Genomic DNA, 26672 nt, shown 5'->3' on the forward strand with positions numbered 1-26672 from the left:
TCCTTCATTGATTGTGTAGAATACAGATTGTATATTAGTTATATATAAATTATTTGTATTAGCCTGATTGTATTTATTGGAAGTTAAATAATATTATTAACAAAATTGTTTATATAAAAGATGGTCTTCATGGATGTTAATTAAGCATTTTAATTTTTTTGATTACTCGTATTTTATCGACATATTTTGATAGTGCATTATATTGCTTTTTATTTCTGCTCTTACTTTATTGACTTCTTTTGGTACATCGGAAATTAGAGAACTAAGATAACAACAATTATACTTTACTTATATCGATTGTACATGTATCATAGTGTACATTGCACGGCCAATCAAATTACTAGTTATAAATAAACATGGCTCTCTTTCTTTAGTCCGTTTTCGTCCTCTGCGCAGTGTCAAGAGCATATTGAATACATATGTATATTATATGTTTCCGTACGGATTACACAGTCCCTTATTATGATTATTCTGGCAATATATGATATTGAATGTAATCTATGAAGTAATAAAAATGTTTAATAACAAGGATATGGAACACAAGGACATAACTAAGTACGCAATTCCATATAATATTCCGTTAGAGTTTCGTAAAATTGTCTTATCCGTAGAGATATAAATTTTGTATAAAAAAATGTAATTGAAATATTAGTAAAAATTGCAAAGATGTGTACATCAAAAATGTTTATTACGAAAAAAATATATATATATATTTCTGTATCATTGTATATGTATACATAAATTTAGGTAAAAAATATCTGTATATTATTGCAATAAACAATCCATTTATGTTACATTGTACAGCAACTGCTAACATCTCAAAATACTGTAAATGTTGTATAAATACAAATAATTTTGTTTAGATACAATTGCTATTTAAAAAATATAAACAATTATAAAGTACATACATAATATGATTATTATACATTTTATAATTTTGAAGCTTTATAGTTACTACTTTTACAGTACAAATTATTATATTGGGTTATTATGATTTCATTTACTTATTACATAGAACTAAAGTATCATAAAGTATATCATTAAACAAAGATATTAACCCTCTATAACATATGATATGAAAATTATATACTCATGTATCTATATTTTTTTTCATTAAATCTTATTTTGCTTGTTTACTGTTGTGGATTTGTAGTTTGTTAGTATGTCATCATACAGGTGCTAAATGATTTATTCAAAATTTAATGATTAAATTTCAAAATTTACGAAATGATAATAAAACACAATTCTGCTTTTTTTGTTTTCAAGAGGAAACAAAATTCTAGTTATAGAGGATTACAAAATATGGTAGTAATGAATAAGATTAGCAATAAATGATATAAAATACATAAGATTTCTTAAAAATGTCCATAACAGATCCTATTTATAAGATATACACGTTAATATAAATGATATGTATACATTTTTCACACACTCAAAGAAAAAAAGAAATTGTGTAAATTATAGTTTTACTTAAAAATAACAAACTAAGATCTTTAAATATTCAAATACATCATGAAACAACATGGGCATTGTCTGAAAAACAAAATATATCATTGCATGTATATACATAATATATTTTATGTGTATGTGTAGCCCCATACATGCACCAAATGTATAACATGCAGTTCCGTTTCATACATTTACAAATAAAAAGGTTTATTTCATATCGTTGATTAAATAGAACACACATTAATTAATAATCTTATCTTGAACATTATTTAAAAAATACACAAGGAAGTTTTATAAAAATGTAATAAACAAAAATATTATTTTATAACTATTTTATATTAATATCTCTCTCCTCAATTAAGGAAAAAAACTTGAATTTGCCCTCACAGTATTATTTAACACGTATAGTAGCATTTAATATAAATTAAAAAATATATGGCCAGACAATAAAAAAAATATATCTTGAATTCTTGTTGAAATCAAGGAACTATATAGTTTACATACTTCACATAGTTCGTCGCATATTCTTTTTCGGTATCTATGTTTTATATATATACAAGAAGTTTTATATTAAAAATATGTTCTCAAAATACAAAATTACATGCATAGAATTACGCGTTCTCTTATTTTCATTGATATTCATATTTAAGGATATAATTTTATTACTATCTTTATGTATTTCTTGATAAACATTAATAGCTATTAATGTTTATTGATAATAGTCGGAGGTTCCAGTGTATTTACATCTGTTGAAAGATACTTTTTACGATTTCGTACGTACTGCGACGGTGCTGTTCTAATCCGAATATGACAAACTGCTTTTGCATTTTCTTTCGGAGGATTAATGCAAGTATTTTGTTTTTTAGAATCTGCAACTTTACCTAAATGAGTACAATTCTTCCTCTTGAGATTATCAATATCTTGCCTTATTGGTGCTACCGATGAACGAGTTTTGCGAGGCTGATAATCTGGTGTTGCTTGCATTTTTTCCAGAGCAGTACGTAAAGGTAATAAACCAACAGCAAACGGAATTTCTGTATTAGGAGTACATTCCATTAAATTCACCTTATTTTCATAGTCTTCTGGAAAATCTGACATATCTCCCCACAGTGCACGATTTATATGTTCTATTGTATTTAATTTGGGTAGTGTAAAAATGGAATCAATTTCTGTTGCTTCTGATATGTCACATTTTAATTTATTTGTTATTTTAACTGTTTGCTCATCCTTTTCTTTGTTAGACAATGTACTTTTATTATTCTTCCTGACAATTAATTTTTCAGCATTCCTACGAGAATTGTTAAATGTCTTCCTAATGGGCTGCATTACATTGTGAATAGCTTGTTCTGGAACTTTACGATCTGTGACCTTTATTTTACGTTTTTTTTTAATACATAATTCTGCTCTATTTGAGAAATTTGATTTTTTAAAGTGTTTTTCCTTTTCTTGAAGATCTTTAACAGCTTCATTATTATTTATAGTTTCTTCCATTTCTTGTTGGTTTAATCGCAAGCTTCTCCTTAGTATTGGTTTTGTATAATTAGAAGCTTCACTGTTTTCAGTATCTAATTCTATTTTATTTAAACTATCTTGTTGGGTATTATATTCAATAATTTGTTCTATTTTCTTACATGTATTTAATGTATGCTGTTCAGTCAAGGTAGTTCCTACTACAGAGTGGATATTTTCAGTACTCAAACTTATAATATACTCAGCACTTTCCATGTCTAATGAGGTTAAAAGTGTAACTGGTATATCGTTAGTGGACGGCTCATCCAATAAATCTATACAATCAGTAGATGGTGGATTTTGAATTATACTGTTCACATCTGTTAGCTTGTTTTTTATGTCATCTATAGATTTTCGTCTCTTATGAGTGTAAACTTTGACACATTTTCCTACTTTACTAGGAACATCAGTACCTTCAAACTTATATTGTGCAAAGTCTTCTTCAATTTGTTGAAGGCAAGATTGTGACAATGACATAGAACTTTCTTCACACTCATCAATATCTGAAAAATCACAGCATTGTTCATATAATAAAGGTTTTAATTCATTATTTGTACACAATGTATCACTATTTATCATTCTATTTTCCAAGTATCTATTTGATACTTCTTTCATTTTATCATTTCTTAATACAATTGAATTCTCAGTTTCTATTAATTTTGTAGAATTTCCTACCGAAAATAATGTATTAGTTTGTTCTGCATTAGTTTCAAAATCTTGTGAATCCTCATATAACATATGCTCTAATTCTTGTTCAGGAGGATCACTGGTTGTATTACCTTCTAAAGATTGGTTTTCACTTGAATTCACATCACTGTTGCTCTCATTACAAAGTACAAAGCACTCATCGTTAACAAGTTCATCACACTGTACATCTATATGATCTGTATTATTACATGTACTGTTTACAATCTCTGATTCAGTAACTTTTTTGTCCATATTTGTATTAATTTCAAAATTTCCTACATTGGAACTCATCATGGCATCAACCACAGTTGTCAACTCTTTAACCTATATATACATAATAAATTATTAGTATATTTATGTGTATTTTTTCTAATTTTTTCTTGTTTGGATAATTTATGATGATTTTCATATCTACAGGATAATTTTATGATTGATTTCCTACATTTTTCAAAAAATGATGAGAAGTACATACATAATAGTTCAATAATAATACAATATAAAACATTTCATTCCAATGTACATCTTTTTTATACAATCGATATTTGTATCATAAAGCTTCTTATGTTTAATCTACTTAGTGAGTTTACACTTACAAGTAATTATGAAATTACATGCAATGCTATACTATATATACTAAAATAAAATTTGAAAATATTTGCAGCTACTGTCTCACTTTGTATATGAAATATTAAAATTTCAAGCAGTTAATAGTGAATTTGTGGCGAATTTTTAGAGGATCAATAAAAAGAATTTGCATTATAAAATATAAATAACACAAGATCAAAAAGAGAAAAGAAGATATCAAACATAAACGTAAGTTCTATGATAGATCACAAAATATTTTATCATCTTAGATAACAAAAATAATAAAAGATTTTTGAAAATATTATAAACATAATTATTTAGAATTCTTTTGTAATTTTATTTGGAATATCTTTTGGGAGCAACTTATGTTTATAATAATTTTTGTTAATATTTGTAATACTAACCTTAAAAGTTTTTGTGGCAGTTAATAAAGGTGATAACAATTGATAAGGAATTGTAGTTTCTCCGCAATACATAAATTCAACCATGGCCTTTAAGATTTCAAAGTTTAGATCTTTAAAAAATATAACTGGTTCCTGACCCAAATCTCGTTGTAGAATCTCCTGTTACATCAGACATTGAAGCAAACAAAACATATTAATAGATAAAAGAGTGCTGTATTCATAAATTCTGATAACAATGAATAAATGATTTTTGCTAACCTACCACTACCTTTAATTAAGTGTATTTAAACGAATTTTTAAAATTTATAATATATTTATAATATGTTACAAAATTTGATGCTATGTGCAAAGAACATTTTTAATAGTGTTAAATATTTTTTAAAGAATTGAGGAACATTTGTATTAAATTAATAATATCATCTTCAAGTAGAAAATTTTGGTATCTAAAATTAAAAATTCTAATTTTATGTAAATGTGAACTTTTATAATTGTGTACATGCACATTTTGAAATATATCTACATTTATTTATGTATATCTATTTGATACATAAGAAAGGTATAAAATGTATCCCTGAAAAGCTATTTACATTAGCATATACTTATTTCATTATTTTGAATTCATACAAATTATCTCTTTGATACCTTTATATTCAATAGATGTTCTTCACAAGTTGTAAAAAGTATGTCCATCAAACATGGTTTCTTCAAATGCTTGCAAATAAATAAGGAAATTCCAATATATAAGGCTTTCTTTAGTTTATATGAACATTACATAATCCCTGTAAAATTGTCCTTTCATAAGTATTCCATATATTTTTTGTATATAATTTTATAGATGTATATACACAAAGCAATAACTAAATAAAATTCGAAATTTTTATTTAATCAAAATATGTTATATATTATGATGTGATATATTATATATTACAATATTATAAAATTGTATACATATATATGATCATAATTTGATACGAGAAATGTTTTCACTATTGTATATGTTCTTCATAGACTTATTTAATGTAATATTAATTCATAATAATAATAATACAATAAATTCAAAACCCACAAAATAAATTTTAAAGAAAAACATACCTATACATAAAATATGATTATTTTAAATTATGGGATTTTAACAAACTTACACAAACTTAAATAATATTTATATATTTGAATTAATTTCATTGTTTTATAGAATTACTTTTAATTTATCTTTTATATAACCTGTTAATATAAATTTAAATTTATGATTAGATATTTTTGTAATTTATGATTACATAAGACAATTACCATTTATATGCTACTCAGTTATTTTTAAGGTATATTAAACTTTACAATTTAAAAAAATAACAGGATATAGATATTTATAGTCACAAGTAGTTTTAATATATAAAAAGCTAAATCTAACGTTGCTAATATTATTAAATATAATTTATACTGTATAACTTTTCTTTTTTTATATACTAGTACTGAATTTTAACTAACATTTTAAGTTAGCTTTGTTATATTTTTTAACAAAGTAATAAAATAATTTTTTGTAAATATCAATTTATACACGTTTAATAATGAAATAGATAATTATAAATAGATAATTATAAAACTCTAATGAAAAACATACTTTAAGTTGTTAATATTTTTTAAAAAACTATAGATATAACCAAGATATGTAAATATTTTTAACATGCAAATGAAAGATAATTTATAATTAATTTCACTTATAGGAAAGTAAATATATTTTTTAAATATACCTCAAAGTATGTACTATTTGATGCTAGGACCAGTTTGTGAACACGTAGCTTTTGTTCTTCACATACGAGTGTTACATCAACAAATGCCTGACGTTCCAAGAGCCCCCTAAATTTTTCTGTAATGTACCTTGCATGATCAGCCCATTGCAGGACACAGCATTTGGTACTCTCAACCATTGTATCTGCAGGAACAGAAGAGAAACAGAAAAAATAATAAGGTTATAATGTATCAAATCGTGAATAAAATCATCAAAATGGTACAACATATTTTAATTAACAAATTAATAACATTTTCTCTCGTAAAAGTACGTACTGAAATATAATTAAAACGTTAGTTTTCCTCTATCAAGAGTAGTTTGAAAAAAAGCACTGAATCCCTTGATTAAATGTATGCAATCAACCTCGATTAATGATGGATAATGACATAGCGCGTTCATATATTTTCTGGCGACTCTCATGAAGCACCACCGGGAGTGTCGGTTTATAAAAACAATCAGTTTACACAACATTTGCTCACTAACGTGTCGAAATGCACAAAATTAGGACGTAAACTAAACTCAAAAATTAGCCATCTTACATTGAGATATAGACTCTACTTTACCTACGAATATATTTCTCTACGTAGAATAGTGATGGGATAATCTCGAACAGTCTTGAACAAACTTGATATGCTGCCATCTTACAGCTTTAGATACTTATTGTTTTATAAAAAATGTGAGTTGCAAAACCCATGTTATGAAATATGAATTATTAATAATTTCATCAATTTAAAGTATTCATTAATGACAATATTCATAAATATTTAGTATTTTCAACAAATATAATTTCTATATTTAACGTAAAAGAAAAGCAGAGGCTGAGTTTGTTCCACGTCGGTATTTCAGAACATGAGACATGAAATTCCATACGAAGTCAGATCTGTCCTGTATTTGTACTTAATCAATGTTATAAAATATAGTAGGTTTGAATCTTTATATTACGGATGAGTGTAATGTAAAGAACTCTTGTGTTCTCAATTAAAATAATGCATGCACATTCGGTAGAAGACGCTTCTATGCAGCGTTCTTTCTATACTGTCATATCGCATCCATTTACATGGTAACATATGACTCGCTTACTCTATCTTTACATTTCTATGTATGTAGCAAGTAACCATTTAACAAATATTATTTTATTTCATTTTTAAATTAATTATGCTATTACTTTGTTTCAAACATGAACACAGAATTGTATTTATCCAAGAATCTTATAATGATAAAATTATCTTTAATTTATATGAATACAAAATTAACTGAAAATTTCTTTAATATTGAATGTAATATGTACAATTTCATTATGTAAATCTTTCAAACCAAAAGCAAATAATTGATTAACTATACTTTTCAGTTTATATCAGATCATTATGTGAATGTGGGATTTTTTAAGAAGCAACTTACTTTCATAAGTTTATTTATCGTAAGTAATATGACATTAATTTTATAAGCAGGATAGAAGTAGAATATAAACAGGAATTTTGATATTTTTGTCACTAAAAGTTAAAATTAAAATGCTAATCATTTTGTTGTTAAAGTTTTATTTAATTAAGCAATAATCAAGGTGATGCAAATGATGTTATTCTTTCAGACAAAAATTATTTATAAAATTTATCAAGCTTCAATTGTTCACAATTTATGTAATTGCACTATTTACTCAAACTTAAATACATATGTAGTAGCAATTATACATTAATAAAAGCTTTGTACCTATAATAAATAAAGAAAATATAAATTACAATGATACATTATTAAATCCAAATTATTAACAATCATTAACAAATCATTAAATCCGATTATTTTAACAATTTTACATTATAGTTATAATTATTAGAATAATTTTTAATCTTATTGCTAGCAGCCATCCTGTTAGAAGGCATGTTATTGCTGAAGTCAACAAGTTATTTATATTTTTAAACCAAGCAGTGTGTTACTGGTTCATGATATAGCTTGTAAATACTCCAGAAATTAAAAAACTTTTTTATGTTTCTAAATTGTTAATACTTTTGTTCAATTTCCAATTACGAGTTTACTTTTTCTAATTATTCCATGGTAGGAGCCATAGTAGTGGTAATCGGATAAGCTTTAATGGCTTCCAATTCTTCTCTTGGCAAATTTTCCATAAGCCAAGTATCAATTACTGGAAGATTCTTTTTGCTCCATTCTCTTATTTCCATCTTGTAAGGTTTTTGGTTTATAAGATCTGGCAAGAATTCTTCTGAATGGCTTTCATACAATTTACGAACTATATCCAAACCCTTTTGATTGCTAAATGAGGAAGTTGCAGATTCTACTATGCGGTACAAAAGATGTTTTTTATCTTCAAATCTCTGTTTCACCGTATCCCAGTTTTCAGTTAAAAAGTTGAAGAGAGTTGTGTAACCAGCTGCTCCACCACTTAATGTGACAAAAATTAGTTGGATGTCTGAGTCAGTAAAATTTCCATTCTGATCAAGAAATGTTACATTTAATAATCTGCAACATAAATGAAAATATAAGGCATGATGCTGTTATTGAATTTTCACTAGAAACAAGAAATTATATTAATTATATTAATAGTTACATATAGTTATGTTACTATAGTTACAATACAATTTTGTTTTCAATACAGATCAATCTGGATTCATTTAAAAACAATTAATAGCATTTATAAAAAGCCTAAAACAAATATTGAATTTTACATTCTAATGAAGATTATATAATAATTTCTTTTTAAACTGAAAGCTATTTAATTCTCATTCTGATAAATTAATTGAATAAAATTATGGATGATACCTTTCAATTTTATATGTATCTTTTGGACAACCAGCTAAGGATTTCAAAAGATATGTACGTTCATTTTGTTTTCTTTCTGGACTATTCTGAGGGAAATTTATAACACGTTGAAGTCCAAATTCCCATTCTTCTTCAGAACCCCACTTAAATACTGGGCAAATAAATTCATTGGCAACTCTAAAGTAAGAAACAGTAACAATAATTAATACAATTTAATCTCTACAAAATGTAATATAACCAGTTAACAAAATTGTAAGTACTAAATGATATGTAAGAGAGAATAACATTTATATACTGTAATTGATGTAATATTAGTATTATTTTATATATTGAAATTTTGATTCTCACACATGCATTAAATTTCCTCATTAAATTAAAATTTTTATGTAAGTAACTTGCAGAGATTTATAAGGTTTTGCTTTGATGTTATTAGTAACAATACATTTCCACGTGTATTACTGTATAATTATAATGAAAATAATTATAAGTTTTATAAATATAAAGGTAAGGGTGGCAAAGTTACGGACGGATTTCCTTTATCCGGTTCCTTATCAGTCAGCCACTTTTTGTACTGATCTCTTGCTTCATTAACGCATGGTTCGTATCCAGCACGACAAAGGAAATTTTTTGCCATTCCTCGCATATGAGTTTTCCAAGATGGTTCATTTGGTTCTACAGTTCTACTGAGTTCTTCATATAGAGGCTTTAACAAGGTACGTATGTATGCCTGAAATAATAATAATTTTATGAGCTCATAAGCTTTATGAATATTTTATGTTTAAATTTTGTTTTGTGTAGGAAACATAAAGATGCAATAAGGAAGAAAAAATTTTAACAAATAATATTTGCGCATTCTTTGATCAAAAAGTAAAAAATAAAGTAATATTGAAGATTAAATTTCGACTGCAAACTTATGATTTCTGAGAAATAAATACATTTATAAAATTGTAAATTTATAAAATCAAATTTATAAAGTCTTTTGAATTGTAAATTCAATTTTACATGATATGTGATTATAATAGAAGTCATTATGAAAATAAGTATCTGTATATAATATATAATCGTGTTCTTATTTTAATATACGTCAGTATTCATTTTCCAGAGGTACTCCTTTATATTTTAGTAATGGTAAAACCAAAAAGTTTGAAACCAATCATTTTAGTATACTGGGTATAGTAGTTGTGCCTTAGTAGCTGGAACGTTATGTAGAATAAATTAATGAATATTTTTCATTTTTTACTTTCAACAAATTATATAAAATTAATATAGAAATATATGCAATTAAATATACTTAAAAGAACACACAAACAAATTATCTATATTTCAGTTAAATAACAAAAGCACCTCTGAAATATATATTTCAAAGAATGAACGTAAACGAAAAATATTTACCTCGAATTTAGAGTGTACATGAGATCCCTCGATGCGTCTACCAACGTGATCGATCATCATAAAAACTGGTTCCCATACGACGTGACTCCTTTCTTCTTTTAAAAAGAGAGTCATATTTAAAGCAATTTTGAAGCATAGTTCTCCAGAATATGCTAAATTCCAAGAATCGTGAAGGAGTTTTGCTCTGGTTAAAACAGGAATCTTTTCTCGGTCTGGACTTTGCAAATACTGTGATAACATTTTCCAGTTACAGGAGTCATAGTTTACCGGAAACATACCTATAATCAACCACTCTATTTAATATTATATACTATAGAATTGTAAATCAATTGCTGAGAAAGCTAAGTAACTCCATTCCGTTTTGTTTTTTAACAAGAAAGCTTTAAAAAATAAAGGTTCTGTACATATTTCCCTTTTACTGGCTTTTCACCTTTAGCTACAGTTAATCTTAATTATAAAAATTAACTATCACTCATTCTTGAAAGCAAATCTGAATTTTTATTTCATTTAATTTATATACAATTGTAAAAAAAAGCTTGGGAAATTTACATTAATTACATTAAACAAAAAAGAGATACAAGATTAATTTTTATAATATAGTGATTTAATAAAATACCAAGAAATCTGTGAAACTACATGTTTGTAGATAATGAGAAGAATATGGACATCTTGAGTTAAAGATTAAGCAATTTTGTGAGCATTATGTTTTGTTTTGACTTGTGTTATTATTCTCATACCTATTTCCTCTGGATTGACAATGATAAACTGATTTTCATTAGCAATATCTGTCACATTCTTCATTTTATTTCCTTTCGTCAGCCATAGGAGACAAGACTCTTGAATATTTAATTTTTCTTGGGAAATCATTACTACTGGTATATCCCATTCATAAGAAACTTTAGGAGTGGAGGCTCGTGGAGCTTCCCTGAGGTAGACTTTCTATAAACATAGTAACACAAACATTAATTATGTATATTTAATAACTTTAATGTATTATATTGTTCCATTTTCTTTCTGAACCTCTACAAAGCTAAGGAATAGCAATTATAAGAAAAAATTTATGTATTGAATAATATTAGTACTAATAATTATTACAATTATACATTATTAAAAGTTAGTTTTCTCTTAAGAATGTAATTGTATCTAAAGAAATAAGAAAAGTAATAGGAATAAATTTAAAAAATTAGATTTAATATCTTAATTTATGGTATTGTGTTATATTTATTAACAAGTATAAGATTACTAGTAAAGTATGAAATAATGTTCATATACATATTGTATTTATTATAGGGAAAATATGGAAAGTGAGTAGTTTAGTTTTGGCATTATTCTCATATTATGATTATTACGCCAAGTATGCTATATGTACATATATACATAGACTGCAATTATTCGCTTTGCTGTTTCTTTAGCGATAATTGAACGATGTAACCTCAGGGACTAAGTATGTAGATGTATACTAACGTAATCAACAACGACCTACAAAAGTATATAAATGCACTTCAAAGGAAAGGTCATCAGCTCTAAAGTTTTTATTTCAATTATATCATACATCACTGAGATCGTTTAGATAGTTTCTCTAAAGACAGGGCAATATTTTTTCCGTCTTCAAGGCCAAAGGTTCGTCATTGTATTGCTACGTTTATACTATAAATTGCACATCCGTCCGACTTAGATTATATCCACATTTATATGACAAGAATTGATTGTAATTTTAATAAATAAATAAATAAAAAAAAACATTTATATGAGAAATAATTTTTTTAATAAAAAAAGAATTTGAGTGAAGAAACTATGATTTCAAAATATAAATATTTCATACAAATTTAAAACCAGATTACTGTATTATATAATTTTTTATAATATTTTTCATCAAATTTTGAAATACTAATAGTGCCAATATTTTCATCTAACATAAATAGAAAAACTATATTAAATACGTATATTTATATATTAAATTTTTTGTACAATATTAATTTACATTTATGTAATATAAATAGGTTAAAAGTTATAACAGATTAAATTTTGGCAAAGATGAAAACTAATATCGACTGTTCGTGATAACTCCTATTATTTTCTAGAAGCTAAGTAAAATCGATATAGGATGAAAAAGTTTCTTTTGTGCTCAACTTGGTCCTCAGTTTCTTTTTCTTTGTTAATATTTACATTTTGACATTGTATTTGCAATAATCATCATGTATACATACAGTCTCTCGTTTCGATCAACCTTTTCATAGATTGTCGCTACTTATGCAAGAAGAGAATCGACTTTACTCAAAATGCTCACAAATAAAATCCGCGTTTCTTCTTCATTGATGCTTTATCCGTGCGAAAATCATGTCATCGTTACGTTTTCCGCGTCCCTGAGGTGAACAGCGTTTTTGTTGGATAAGATTAAGAACGTAACGTGCATACATACTTGGCTAAGTGTAATTGTTTGAGTTTCATAATTGCGAATGACAGTGACCAATGGTACTCTATCTCGATTGGTCCACGGCCCCGCGATTGAGTTGACTGTCAAGCCTTTTGGCAAAATCTCCGTTTCAGCCGCGACATCGTTTAATCGGCTGTAAATGTCATCTGCAAAGAAGGTCCGTAAATTCCTGAAAAAATGATATTTAACAGTTGAGCAAAATTGAACAAAGGATGAAGTTGAGAAGAATAGCCGGGAAGCAAAGTTTCTGAAAAAGATTCATACTTCAATAAAATGTTTTCTTTAAATGTTCGGAATATCTAATACAAAATTTACGAGAAAACTATTATGCTATCGTTATTCTGGTATGTTCAGAAACGGAAAGATATTTGGAAATAAAAAAGAGAATAAAATAGAAATTTTATTATTTACGTGTTTCCTCTCTCTCATTGTTCGGAATTTTAGTTGGCCGTCCGTTTATGGCACGGACAGGCCCATTTCCCTCATTAGGAAACTCTGAATTATCGGTCCTCTCAGGGCAGTAAACGTAATGACTCGAGGCCAGGAAAAACCCAGATAAGAACCGACCGGAGGGGCACGAGAGAGTTGAGTTTTAATCATCGGACAGTACACACAGGACGGCAGAGTCCGTTATTCCAATATAATAATGTAAATTAGTAAAATCCATTTATAAAATTTGCATTTAAGAATTGCTTCCCGGCTAATTGATAAAAACAATTACTACTCTTCCGAATTTTGTTGTATAAAATTTCTAACGCCTTTCTGGAATAGATCTTTGCCGAGAGTGTAATTGAACATCCGGAATACCAGCTCCACTAGAAGAAGAAAAAAATGACATAATTAGTCTTATGTAATTAGAAGGAACTCGCTGAGTTAATTACACGATAATTTGCTTTCAATACCGTATAAAATTAGTGGACGTTTCAAACTGTTTGATAAATGTTACACACTTAATATTTCTTGTAGTTACGTTGATATCAATATTAAAAATCAAAATTTATTAAGTCATTTAAATTTTTCCTACTCTATTGATATATTATTATCTTACATTTTTTTGTATGTATAATTTACCAGAAATGGTATAATTAATCAACACAATACATGAATATCGATCGTTTTTTAACCTGTAAGTATAATTTCTTCTGTATTTATGATCATATGCTTTGTAAGAATTATATTTACAAAGATTTAATTGTGCAAGGTGTCCTAAGTTTTAGTAGACAAACTTTGATATCCTACAGAAGGAAGTTTTCAGAAATTCATTTAAGAAAGTTCTACAGTAAAAAGAATACACGTAAATATGTAGTTATTATGTCCTTATTTACGGGAAATAGTAGTGTCACAAATTAACTAACTCTAGAGCATATTAGGAGAATGTATTTGAAAAGATTAAGTAATTTATCCGGATGGTATTCGAAAATATTTTCGACTAATAGAAATTGATATAATTATTAGAGAAGCTATTATGACAAAAATTACCATAACTTCTGTTATATTAACATCGAGCATGAAGTACAATTACATTATACTTAATAATTATTATGTAGCACTGTTTGTATAACTCCAAGAGGACAAGATAATTTAGTTAAAACATACTTTTCGATGATGTAGCTTCGTTTCTGATTCCACCGACCCTTCCGAAAGGTTCAATCTTTGCAAATTCATAATAAAGGGAATATAGCATAGTCAGTGGCCATTTCCCTTCCATTTCGTCCGGATTCAGCTGCAACAAACACATTACATTTTGAACTAGTTTCGTGCTTAATCTTCGTGTGCACGTAATATGATACGTACGTTCACCGTCGTCATTGAAGCTAGGAATGAATTAAGTGCTTTGTTAACAGGTGCATCGCTCCAACGGAATGGTGTGATATATTGACCGATCCATTGATAAATTAATTCATAAGCTGTGTCCCAAATGGACGGGCTACTCAGTTCACTTTCCCTGTAATCAAAGTTAAGCTATTAATATCATATCGAGATTTGTTATTTCTATCGTTCGCATGATAATGTTTGGTGTTAAATCGCAAGATGCAAAGTAGACAAATTTGTTATATCTAGTTTCGTACATCTTTTTTTCATAATAACATTGTATACATAATTACTGAGATTCGTTTATTTTATTAAAGACTAGCCGGCTCCTATTTAAGTGCACAAGGTAGTGATATTTTATATCACGAATCGAACGTAGATAATTTTGCATATCACAGCTTCAATTGCTGGTTCGTGTAAGCAGGTGTTGGTAATTAATCTAGGATACAGTTATCGATACATGTTATATTAAGAGCAAATTATGAATAAAACTGACAAACGAACAAAAAGAGTCTCAAGTTTTATAGATAATTTTTGACATGTTATTCTGCGAGTCTAATTCTTATCAAAATTCACATCTTATCTAAGTTTTAGACGGTCCATGCTGCATCCTACGATTCGGTAGTCGGTGATATCAAGTTCTGCGAATTGGAACCGCGCGAGCAATCTACCTTTCCATATAACGTTTATTGATTATTGTTTTATAGACTTCTGTAATAATTTCCCAAAAAACTTTTCGTGAAATTTTCTTTCACACTTTTTTTTTTATACTGTGTATACAATATTTTCTTCATTAATATTCTGCAAAATATGTATACCAATAACGTAGTAAACATACCATTAATATTATGTTGTGTTATGTATGTTGTGTTATGTATGTTGTGTTATGTATGTTGTGTTATGTATGAGAAATGTTATGTTATGTTTCGTGGGCATTGTAGCGAGAGGTTTAAGGAAAGTATAATGAAAAATCGCTTTGAAACATTTACACAAGCCTACCGACATATTCAAGGTCAGCCACGTGTTTTTAAAAAAGCATGTATAGACAGTGTGGGTAGAGGATACTTACAAAGTGCCGGAAAAATGAAAGCTGGCTATCTATGTAAATCCAAGTAAAGATAACGATTCACGAGTCGATAATATATATTTCTATCTTACTATCTATATACGATAAAAAGGTTTATGATAGTATTTTATAACTTATGATAGTATTTTGGTAAAGAATACAAATTCCTCACTTACTATCACAAATACTATGTCAAATACTATACTATACAAATACTATGTTCGTGACACTTTGCCTTGTTACATTTTGTAACACTATGGCCAATCACTGCTCCGTGTACATGTTCTTAAACCAATATGCAAGATATGCAAAACAAATGGACGTGATTAACATTTTCTAGTCATAAAAGTACTATCTAAATCTTTATCCACTTGCATAAACATTCACAATCTAATGATTAAGTAGTAATGAGATAGTAATTTAATTAGTAATAAAATAGTAATTTATCAAATAGTAATTTGGTTCTTTTTAAATAGTAATTTTTCCCTTGTTATTGGTATAAAATCTTGCATGCTTAACAAAAGTATAGTAAATAATATATACTTGAAGAACATCAAGCCCCAACTGTCAGATGCTTTGGTAGCACCGTACGAGGGAACGGCTACCAAGTCGAGTTTTGGTAAAACAATCGAGCTGTTGAAGTAATCCTGTAAATAGTTCATGATCCAGACAACCTTGTTAGGTATACTTTTTAGGGAGTCCAAGTATTCTTTTCGACCCCACACTTTAATCTCGAGCTTTCTCCCATCCATTTCATTGATTTCCTGAGTAGGCGAGATGCTCTCGAAGTCCGATATTATCAAAGCTAATTGGTACGTTGACATTTGCGGTGTCTTGGTGAAGTGATCCCAGACCAAATCCGGCTCATCGGTCCTAGGCAAAGAGAATATTTTTTAGTAATAGAATTACGCTTTTGCATACTTATGGCGTATAGATAAGAATACTTAGACTGTAAGAAATAATCAAATAACCGGTTAACCTCTTGTCCTACCTGTTAACTCCGAATTGCTCGGATCACAAGTCTCAAGAAGGTCGGTCACGCGTCGAGCCATTTAGCTGTTTAGCCGTGTGTTCGAACTCGCGCAAGATGTATGCGTCTTATGACATATTTATATTTCGGCGTAACGAAAGGAATTGTGAAATAATAAACACCTTTGGGCATAACTAATATTTTTTTAAGATGTCTGGCAAGTAATTATGATCGACTTATCAGTGAAGAAAAATGATTTATTGTTTCAAAGTGGATAATGTATCAGTAATAATTTGTAAATTAATACTTAGTTTAAATTAATAATGTTTTGAGATAACTCGTAGAAAATTAGTAATTTTCAACTGCGTCATACTTTTCGAAACAATGAAACACAATAGAAAACACAATATTGCTACCATCGCTATCGTTATCAGAAGGATCCAAGTCAAATCACTATCCGTAATAATAACACACTTCTCACTATTGTCATCAATATTAGATTCTTTTTACTGATATAATAGGTATAAGGGTTGTTTAATTCTTTTAGGAAATTATAACCTAAACGTGTGAACGTAACAAAGAATTACATGTAACTAAAGTAAGAAAATATGGACAATAACTGAACCACGAGTCTGACTAGTGTTGTTTACGTTTATCCCGAATGAAGTAGCACGAGCCAGGCTTGTATTGTTTACGTTTGGACCGAATGAAGTAACACGAGTCAGGCTCGCGTTTATTATTTTTGTCGCAACTATTTTACCACGAGTCTCAGTCGTTTTTGTAGAACAAGGGGTTAATCGTGCTGTGATTCAATATATTTTATTAATATCCTGTCAGTAAAAATTCTGAATGTATTTTTAATGTCAAAATATCTAACAAAATTCTTGCTATTTGTAGTACGACAAATATATTTCGCTCTATATGTATGGCTTTATTTTAGATAATCCGAGTTGTGCATTCTTCGAATTATTTCGAGTAACGAATATTTTATCTGTTAATAATTATTTGTTACCCATAACGAATCACTTCCTATATTTATTTGAGCAATGATTGCAGAATTAACACGAATAAAGGTTTGTTTCCACTTAATTTTGTACAAGTATATACAAATACCGGTAAGATTCATACTATTAATTTAACAAATAAATAATTTACTAAGCAACGATAAACTTTCTAAGCCAGTATTTTATCCAAGAAAAAGTTAGCTATAAAAGACAATGTTACAACAAATGGACAATGCAGCTTGAAAAGATATCTCACGTTCGGTACCATGTCCATCCTCCATGTAACACATAAATATTTACAAAAAATATATAATTTTATCCAAATAAGTTTTATCCAAATTCAATTAAATTTTTATCCAGTTATATTCTCACACGAATAATTTCTCCCTCGAACAATTTCTTATTTAAATAAATAATTGTTCCATTTTTTATTCATTTATGGCGAATAAAATTTTATTCTTTATTTTTATTAGTTATCTGTTGTTGGAATAAAATGTTACCATAATTAAGAGAATGCATTTTAACAGATGCGATTAGACAGTAGGTATCTATGGAACGAATATAATTAAAAGGTGGAACTTAGGAAAAAATATTAGAGAAAATACACTTCAGATATTTTGCATATTTTCGCCTATTATTCGCATTCTGTGCGTTTTTGAATCTTAAAATTTCCCACAGAAGCATAAAAATTCGCAGTCTATGTATTTCTGCTTGGTGCTGATAACGACATAATTTAAAAAGTGTAAAATTTGCATTTATCGAATGCAAGGTCTACATTACATTTCTATTTTTATCACGTAAAGCGCATATTTTATCAGTTTTGCGTCACAGGGCTATTATATTATAGTAAGGCCTTTATTTTGACTTTTCCAAAAATTTCAATTTTAAGAGGTCTCTCCCTTAAAACTTACATACTTGAAATCGTGCCACTGTCAACGCCAAGCAGCGACATGGCACACGCAAATAAAATCAACGAATATCTCATACTACTTACGTTTCTATGCTACTTTCCAGGGGAGTGTTTGAACGAGCAGTCATGTTCTTCGGACGCTGAACGCTGAGTTTGAAGGTCGCTTTGTAAGGAGGTTCATCCATACAAGGAAAGACAGTTTGCGCGTTGTCCAATCTGAAGTTGGTAGCCAGGAAGGGACTAGAGAAAAAGACAGACAGTAAATTCTTTTTCTTTAATCTTACGTCTGTCGCGTTGTAATTATATAATTACTGTTTTTGTCCATTGGCGTCGGTATATTCGTGTTTGAAGAAACCGCTGGTATCGTTGGTGGTGATATTTCCAGTGAAGGTGAGATCCACTTCGCAGCTGGTGCCTTTCTTTAGCATTTGTTCCAGGTGAATCGCGTAGCTAGATGGCCACGAAGAACGACGACTGACTCTCGCAACATTTACAGCCATCAGTGGCAGGCCTTTTTCCCTTTAATTTTTTAATAATCAGATATTAGTCTTAAGGAGGAATTTCAATTGATCAAATTGCTTTTAGAGAGCAACAAGATACAAGAGGGTCAACAAATTTTCATTCAATTATGTACAAGTTTATTTAATTGTGTGCAAATATTTCCTACATATACATATATACATGTATTTTCTCCCAATATGTAATTAGTAATTAAATTTAGTAATTAGTAGTATTTGTGAGGATATTTCATTAATATCCAGATTTCAATATAGAATGGAACCTTGATTATCAGAACAAAAGAGGAATTATTAGTAATCTTGGCTTTACTAGGGAAGATTAACAAGGGTTTATTATGGGAACATCGATGGAAAGAGAGGGATGCCTTGTTACGAGGAAGATTAGGAAACGAGAATAGAGAGAAACTAGAAAAGTCGATACACCGTTGTTAAGAAGTTTTTATTCCTTTGTTACGTGTTAACATCTACAAAATAGTTCAAAATAAATGATCTGCGTATGGGAAATAGGATTATTCGATTATCCGAATTAAGCACGCTATTCGGATGGTAATCGAATTTCTACTGTATTTTTATATGTCGGAGATGAAGGGACATCGGGCCTTTCTTTTGGAATTTTTGGAAGATCCCCAATACTTTGGTCTAAACTATTTATTATAGCTGTACTTAAATAATAGAACTTAGAAGTAGTTGTTGCGATACGATCTGTTTATGTTTGCCCGAGATTTGTGATAGTGGGCTTGGGTTCTGCCTAGTAACGGTGCCTGGAATTTTGTTGATAACCCCGGTCAATATGCAATTGACAAATGTGATCGTATCAGTCTTTTATTCTTGTGATCACCTTGGAGAGTTTACACACATCGTTTGATCAGTGAGTCAGAACGATACCGAGGGTCACAGCTAACGTCATTTTGTGTTTCAAAATATATTCTATTGAACAAAGAGTTTTCCCCTTTGACCGCGGATTCGTTATTGAACCTAAGAACATTGTCTTTAACATCTAGAGTGTCTAATCATCACGGTTAATTGTTAAACTCTGTAAAATCAACATTTGTACATGTCGGAGAAGGAGTCAGGAACAGGGTTGTGGACGTTTTATGGATCTCCCTTGGAGTTGGCCATCGTTGTGTGATAACGAAGATACGGCCTCATGCTACGGGTATGGACACTACTGATTCGACAATCAACAGCGGTGGTTGAGCACTTGCGATGTTAGCGACGTTGGTCTTAGGTTCGATGACGAATCCACGGTCAACGGGATGAAAGATGTACTTGCTCTGACTCAAACTCACTGATCGTCAGGCACTGCTCCCTTCGTCGGTGGGATCTCAAGAAAGAATGAATTTTCGTTCCAATGATGCCACAGAGGAAAACTATGATGGGGTGTGTCTGAGGACACGAGATCATCGGATTCGTCGGGTATAGCCCTCGTTCCGAAAGTAAGGGGAATTGACGTCGCTGTCAATTAGTCAGTTTGGGACAAAGACTGTCTGCCCGTTTGGAAAATCTTAATTGCCGGAAAAACTCAGGTTTTATAGCGGGTCCTCGGGCTAACTGGACTTGTGCTGTGTACGTGCCTCAACATCAGGTATTCGTTGTCCTCAGGAACCGTTGCAATGTTTTACTGTCGAGTACCTCTATTGGTATTTCTTTTAATGAGGATCATACTATAACTCCACACCTTTGTTAGGCGAAGCGCCCGTCCCGTTGACCGCGGCTACGTTCGGCGACTGATGGTCGGCTCGAGTCCAGGTATATCATCACAAATCGCAAACAAGTACAATTGGGCAGGATGACGGCAAATTGTTTAATTACGACTGTAAACTTTAATTACGATTTTACGGATTTTCCCGAGGTTCCGGAGGGACGGCTCCGGTGTCCTTTCATCTCCGACATACATATAATCGTAAATATAATCTTCATTGAACAACAACGATGGCTTGTCCTAATGAAGATACGTTACACGCCCCTGAGTCTAACGACAACCCGACATATATATTACGTATATTTTCATTATACATTACGTATATTTTCATTTTCTGTTGCGTCGCGTGAAATGGAATCTCAGTAGCTTGTAGGAACCTTTAATCCTGCAAGTATTTTCGGTTTATAGTTGGTACTTAAAACAGTTCTTAAGTCTATTGCACGTTCTTACAAATTACGGAGAAAGCAGGTGGATACCTAACGGAAAAAGTGAATATTTGTCTCACGGAAAAGCCGGCTTTTCCCATGAACAAGGTCACTCCCGAGCCACGTCGGTAGGAGGCTTCCTCCTCCAATCTTCATTTATTAACATTGGCTGTAATCAATGCGCATCGCGGATCGTTACCCTCACTGTTCTAACGAAAAGTGTGAACAACGAATTCATGTTCTTAGTTCAAAAGATACACCCACTCCGAGCTTTCCTCCGTAATCACATAAGGACGAGCTTCACTTGTTCTCGGTACTCCGCTGGGGGTAGCCACCCACATGTTATATTAGTATACCGCTATAATATTTTACCAAATGTCCTACTGGACAAATTGTAAAATTTAAGTAAATAAATAATAAAAAAAAAAAACTTGTTCGTGGCGTCGATTACTCAAATCATAATAGGAATTTACGACTCCCCATGGCGTGCTTCTTCGAGATCGCGTCTCCCCGCGAACGTCCGGAAGTTCATTTTCATTTCATTTTATTTCACATTATAGTTATTTATAACTGTCTATATACATTATATGTGCATAATGTATATATATATAATAATAATAAAGAAATAAATAATATATGTATATATATTACTCATTTCCAGAAATTTCATTTTCTTTCAAATTTCATTTATATAATTTCATATTACGTATATTTCCTGCAAGTAATATCCTATTATATGTATAGTTGTTGATATGAGGCTAAAAGTTGGTTCACATGAATGGTATGTATCTTTAACTCATACGTTATAGCAGAACTCGTAACATGATAGTAATATGGTATACCCATTTTTCTCCTTTCCCTAGAAAGTCCCAGGAACAGCGAAAAGAAAATAAAGAAGAAAGGGAGTGACTTCAACGAACTTTGTATGAAATATACTACATAATTTAAAACGTAATGGATCTTATTGTAGAATTTTGTATTCTTCCCACGGAGAGTTAGGGATTGACAGTCTTGGGATCAGGTAGAAAATTTAGCTCCTTAAGTTTAGCTCTTCCAGCCAGAAGAATTTTTCAACGAAATAGAGTCCATTTTTAAGTAACGTCATTTACAATTATAGCGAAGAGTATGATGCGATTTTATTCGCTTACCTTTCTTCCAACGATGCCTCCGTGATCCTAACATCGTATTTCGTGATTGCAAGATGTGGATGAGCATTTAAAACAATTATGTCACTGGTATCCATCCAAGTGACATTGATCTTAACTCGACCTTTGAATTTGTCATTCCCGATAAAAGGTTTAAGTTCCAGGTGATAGCTGGTCGGCACTACTTCTGTTGGTAATCTGCGTTGGCTTACTTTGGGCACGTAAACGTCGTTCAGGTCTATACTCCGTTTGATCTCCAACTGTAAATGATTTTCAAGCGTAATATTTACTGTGGTATTTTTACTGCCTGAAATACATTATGAAAAATATATATCTTCGTCTTTATACCGTCCGGAACAGAAGGGAGGTATCACAATTTGACATGTGCATTTTTGTTTTGTTTATCGTAACAGTTGATCTTTGAGATAAAGAACGACGCTGAAGATAGACGACAGTAATATTATTTTTTAAAGGCATTCTCATTTTATATCCTATCTATCGTTTCTTTTTAAATTTTCATTAGCTGCTACTTCCTTCTGCATAGATAACAACTATCTTCTGTATTGAAATTAACTTGGCTTACTAAATCTTTTGTATCTTTACATATTACAATCATTATTGATTATGATGATTGATATATGATTTACAATCATTTGTATCTTTACAATATCTGATATTTGTGTCTATTAAAAATACGGTATAAGGCATTGCATATTACGTTTAAATACCTTGAGAAATTTCTTACATATTTAAAATATTTCTGAAATATAGAACATTCTACATAAAACAATTGTTTCATAGAACTTGCGAATATTGTAAATTCAATGCATGTGTTTTAGTCTCATCTAGTTTTTTTATTAATATTATTATCCTCTTGATAAAAGTCGAATTTACGAATTTTTGGGAATATTTCATTTTGATAACAATCGTCAGAAGCTCATATAATAATAATATAAATAATTTGAGACATTTGAAGACATTATCTGTAAATATCTCAACTGGCTCGCAATTACTCGTAGAAATTAACGTGTTTCACTCCGAAACGTCTATTAGAGAAACACGGAAAGCAACTGCAGCTTTAAAACAAAACCAACCAACACAAGCGTGTACTCGTTAATTATTCACTTATTTTTAACTCTTCGGCTTATTAAAAAGCGAAACTATCTCACCGAAACGCTTTACGATATTTAAAACCGTTTTTCATACGTGCGTATATAAAATCACCTAGAAGAATCGTACTTACATATTTCATAAGGATAAAATAAATTAAGGAGCGATTGCTTACGTGTGCTTCGATATCTGGGAGAACGAAGATCAGGAAATATCCAGCGATGGCTGCTATGAACCTCATAGTTCTCCTGCGGAGTAATTCGAAACTGATTATTCGGCCGAATATCAGGACGTAACTGAATAAAACTGCTAGTTCACATAAAAATTATTCAACGAAATATTAACCGTTCCAACGATACGACTATACTATCGTTTGATCGTTAATTACGTGCAACTACGAATGTTAAAAACGCCGGAGAGAAATTTTGTTTCAGAGTCTAAGATCTTTCCAAAGACGATTCGCTCCACTGTGTTATCTTTTCATGTTTGGTAGCACGGGATTCGCCGAGACACTTGTATCGATCGTCAACGTATAATCAAACTACACAGTATTATCTTGAGCGGTTTGCGATCACCGATGCTCCACAGCGACTTACTTCGCGATCCTTATCCAACACGTCCGTACTTGCATGCTGTAGGCGACGATCTAACCGATGTAATTCGTGTATTTCGAAGTGTCGTCGCTTACGACCACTTCAATAGTTTCGATCGAAGCTATCGTCGTCGCTTGACCTTGATACCGGCAGCCAATATTCGTATCGAAATGCGAAAGTACCGCGTGCCAACGCAGTCGTTCGCCAACTGCCCTCCAGCTTTCTGCTCTTTCCGACTGTACCAGCTTCTGTCGGATCGCCTGAAAGAAACGAAGAAAAGCGTACAAAAAGAAAAGAAAAAAAAAAACAAATGTTAAACGCGAGCAGAGAAAACGTGAACGACCACGTGATAGGGGTACGCCGCGGCGGATTGGTGTCCGAAGCACGGATTCAAAGCGCTTAGATCCACTTAGCCGCGTAATCGGTGATCGTCCATTATCCAATTCCATCGAACAGACGTCACAAAAGGGCCTAATCGCGGCGGTACCCGTCGGTGACGGATGGGATGCACAGCGTCAATGGCCAATCCCGAAAGCATCAATGGAAATTGAGATGCCACGAAGCTGCTCTGTGAATCTCTGCGAATGTCCTGCCGCTGATTCTGCAACCAGAAACCATTGTGTATTCGTTTAATGCATGAAAAGCCGGCAGCCAATTCAGGTCTCGGCTTGGCGTTCGTTTCCGATTTGGTGTCAATTGGGATTGATAGCAGGTTTTGTGTATGTTTTCTTCGCGCGTTTATAGGCCAGCTAAGGCCACTCGTGCCACTTGTCGACGTGTTTCCTTTAACTTTCAAGCTGCCTCGGAGGAGGCATTTGCCAGAGAGACCTCGGCGTCGGCCTCTTTTCATTCGGCACATCCCATGATCTGGAACAAGATCTTCATTAGTATTGCGATCCACTTTAACTAGCTGGCGTACACATTGTGCAAATGTTGCTCGTGTTTAATATGGTAATAATATGGTAGGTATTTACCATTTTGCAAAGTATTCCTAATTCTTACGATTGTGAGATAAAATGCTTCTGTTAGAAAAACATTCGATTCTCCTTCAAACAGCATGGATCTGAATTTCAAAGGTGACGGGATTGTTTTATGAAGTAACTTATTAGCGTTATTATTATTAGTCCTTTGATAAAAGACAGAGAAAATATATTAAACGAGACTGGAGAAGGACTAATAGAATCGAAAACGATAATGAAGAAGAGTTGGGCAATATAAGACGGGGAGGAACGACAATAAGGAAGCATGGCAAAGAGGCAACAGCCCAAAAGTTGCCATAATTTTATAGACAGAATATATAATGGAGTGCAATATAATAGAGTGGATAAGAGGGGAGGTGGACGTATAAAAGAAAAGAAAAAGACAAAGAAAAAAGTTTAGATAGATATAAGGGAGGAGGCAATAAGGTGATAACGCCATAAGATTGATAGAATGTAAAAAGCGGGTAAATAAAATAGGTAAAAAATAAAAACGCAAATTAAGAAATAATAATAATATTAATCCTTTGATATTTCCATTTTACCTTTTTGTTGGATAAATGTAACACTGTACTCGTAATATTACTGTGTTTATGTTTACTTCTTGTAGTTCTCTCTTCTCCAGAGACTCAGTTACATTTCTCTTTGGTTTAGACTTTATTTTTATAAGCACACGTGCATCTTAAGACAGGGGAATTAATGCTAGTAGTCAAGCAGATGATAGAGAAGAGGAAGAAACTCGTATAGGGTTGTATAGGGCAAAGGAAATTCTATTAAAGGGGGGGGGTAAGGTTAATTCGTACAAAAAAGGCATATTTTTGTGAATTTTTTCTGACGATGCAGTTAAAATTTCTTTTTTAAAACCAATAGTACATTAAAGTATGACATTCGAAGAATATTCTATACAATTTTCACGGAGAAATATTAAAAAATACGGCAATGGCAACAATTATTCGGACGTGTCTCGGAAAAAAGTATAATTGCGGTGCCCCTCAGAACTTGATGCTGGATCATCAGAAATCAAAAAGTTAAAGTTCATTCGTTAGGTAATAATTTTCCCCAGGTAACGCTGCGAAGGTTTTTTCGAAACTTCAATTTTTCACTTTTTTGAAACACTTTGAAGGGAAAAACGCGATTTTGTGTAAAAATTTGCGGCTAATTCGTTATTTTGAAATAAAAATAATTAACAAATTTGAAAAAACTCTACAGCGTTACCTCGAAAATTATGTACAGAAATAGTTTTTAAAATTTCAAAAGAATCGGTGCAGTAGTTTTGAAGTAATTGGGGGCACCGACTTTGAAAACGTGAGTTGTGGGGAGAACGCTCTAAAGTTTTGAACACTAAGAAATCTGGTATAAAACGTTCATAAGCGAATTTTATCGGCTTACCTCTTCACTGCAATCGCGACCAGGCTCTCCGAAGCAGAC

At 30.7% G+C, this 26672-nt stretch overlaps 3 protein-coding genes and 2 long non-coding RNA genes across 9 annotated transcripts; 2 read left to right on the top strand and 3 right to left on the bottom strand.

The window, feature by feature from the left end:
• Positions 1-1112: 1112 nt before the first annotated feature.
• Positions 1113-7007, bottom strand: LOC117242944. Of its 4 annotated transcripts, none has more exons than XM_033510010.1 (5): positions 6693-7007; positions 6380-6561; positions 4635-4793; positions 3738-3969; positions 1113-3461 (listed from the first exon to the last, which is right to left on the bottom strand). In XM_033510010.1, exons 2-5 carry the CDS (start codon positions 6554-6556, stop codon positions 2152-2154), a joined length of 1878 nt encoding a protein of 625 aa, XP_033365901.1. In that variant the 5' UTR covers positions 6557-6561; positions 6693-7007; the 3' UTR covers positions 1113-2151. The 4 variants fall into 4 exon arrangements, with proteins under 4 accessions (XP_033365901.1, XP_033365902.1, XP_033365899.1 ...); XM_033510011.1 differs by lacking the exon at positions 6693-7007 and adding an exon at positions 5277-5413 and having other exon boundaries at positions 6380-6510; XM_033510008.1 differs by having other exon boundaries at positions 1113-3969.
• Positions 7008-8265: 1258 nt separating this feature from the next.
• Positions 8266-24305, bottom strand: LOC117242943 (aminopeptidase N). The gene is made up of 15 exons (XM_033510007.1): positions 24271-24305; positions 23850-23922; positions 22568-22824; positions 19087-19293; positions 18859-19014; positions 16434-16763; positions 14807-14957; positions 14609-14735; positions 13737-13827; positions 12998-13181; positions 11316-11517; positions 10579-10856; positions 9714-9913; positions 9187-9363; positions 8266-8886 (listed from the first exon to the last, which is right to left on the bottom strand). Exons 1-15 carry the CDS (start codon positions 24303-24305, stop codon positions 8454-8456), a joined length of 2901 nt encoding a protein of 966 aa, XP_033365898.1. The 3' UTR covers positions 8266-8453.
• Positions 9341-9810, top strand: LOC117242953. The gene is made up of 2 exons (XR_004495362.1): positions 9341-9438; positions 9691-9810. It is a non-coding gene; the product is annotated as an uncharacterized LOC117242953 (long non-coding RNA).
• LOC117242951 lies at positions 24270-25365 on the bottom strand. Of its 2 annotated transcripts, XR_004495361.1 has the most exons (3): positions 25242-25365; positions 24614-25134; positions 24270-24527 (listed from the first exon to the last, which is right to left on the bottom strand). XR_004495361.1 is itself a non-coding variant. In XM_033510029.1 (2 exons), the coding sequence occupies exons 1-2, from the start codon at positions 25324-25326 to the stop codon at positions 24677-24679; spliced, it is 543 nt and encodes a 180-aa protein (XP_033365920.1). In that variant the 5' UTR covers positions 25327-25365; the 3' UTR covers positions 24270-24676. The 2 variants fall into 2 exon arrangements, 1 of the variants encoding a protein (XP_033365920.1); XM_033510029.1 differs by having other exon boundaries at positions 24270-25134.
• Positions 25111-25617, top strand: LOC117242957. Its single transcript, XR_004495367.1, has 2 exons — positions 25111-25229; positions 25324-25617. It is a non-coding gene; the product is annotated as an uncharacterized LOC117242957 (long non-coding RNA).
• Positions 25618-26672: the final 1055 nt, after the last annotated feature.

This window comes from Bombus vosnesenskii, unplaced genomic scaffold, assembly GCF_011952255.1.
Source record: "Bombus vosnesenskii isolate JDL3184/JDL3185 unplaced genomic scaffold, Bvos_JDL3184-5_v1.1 scf7180000016281, whole genome shotgun sequence".
In the NCBI taxonomy this organism is placed as follows: Eukaryota; Metazoa; Arthropoda; class Insecta; order Hymenoptera; family Apidae; genus Bombus; species Bombus vosnesenskii.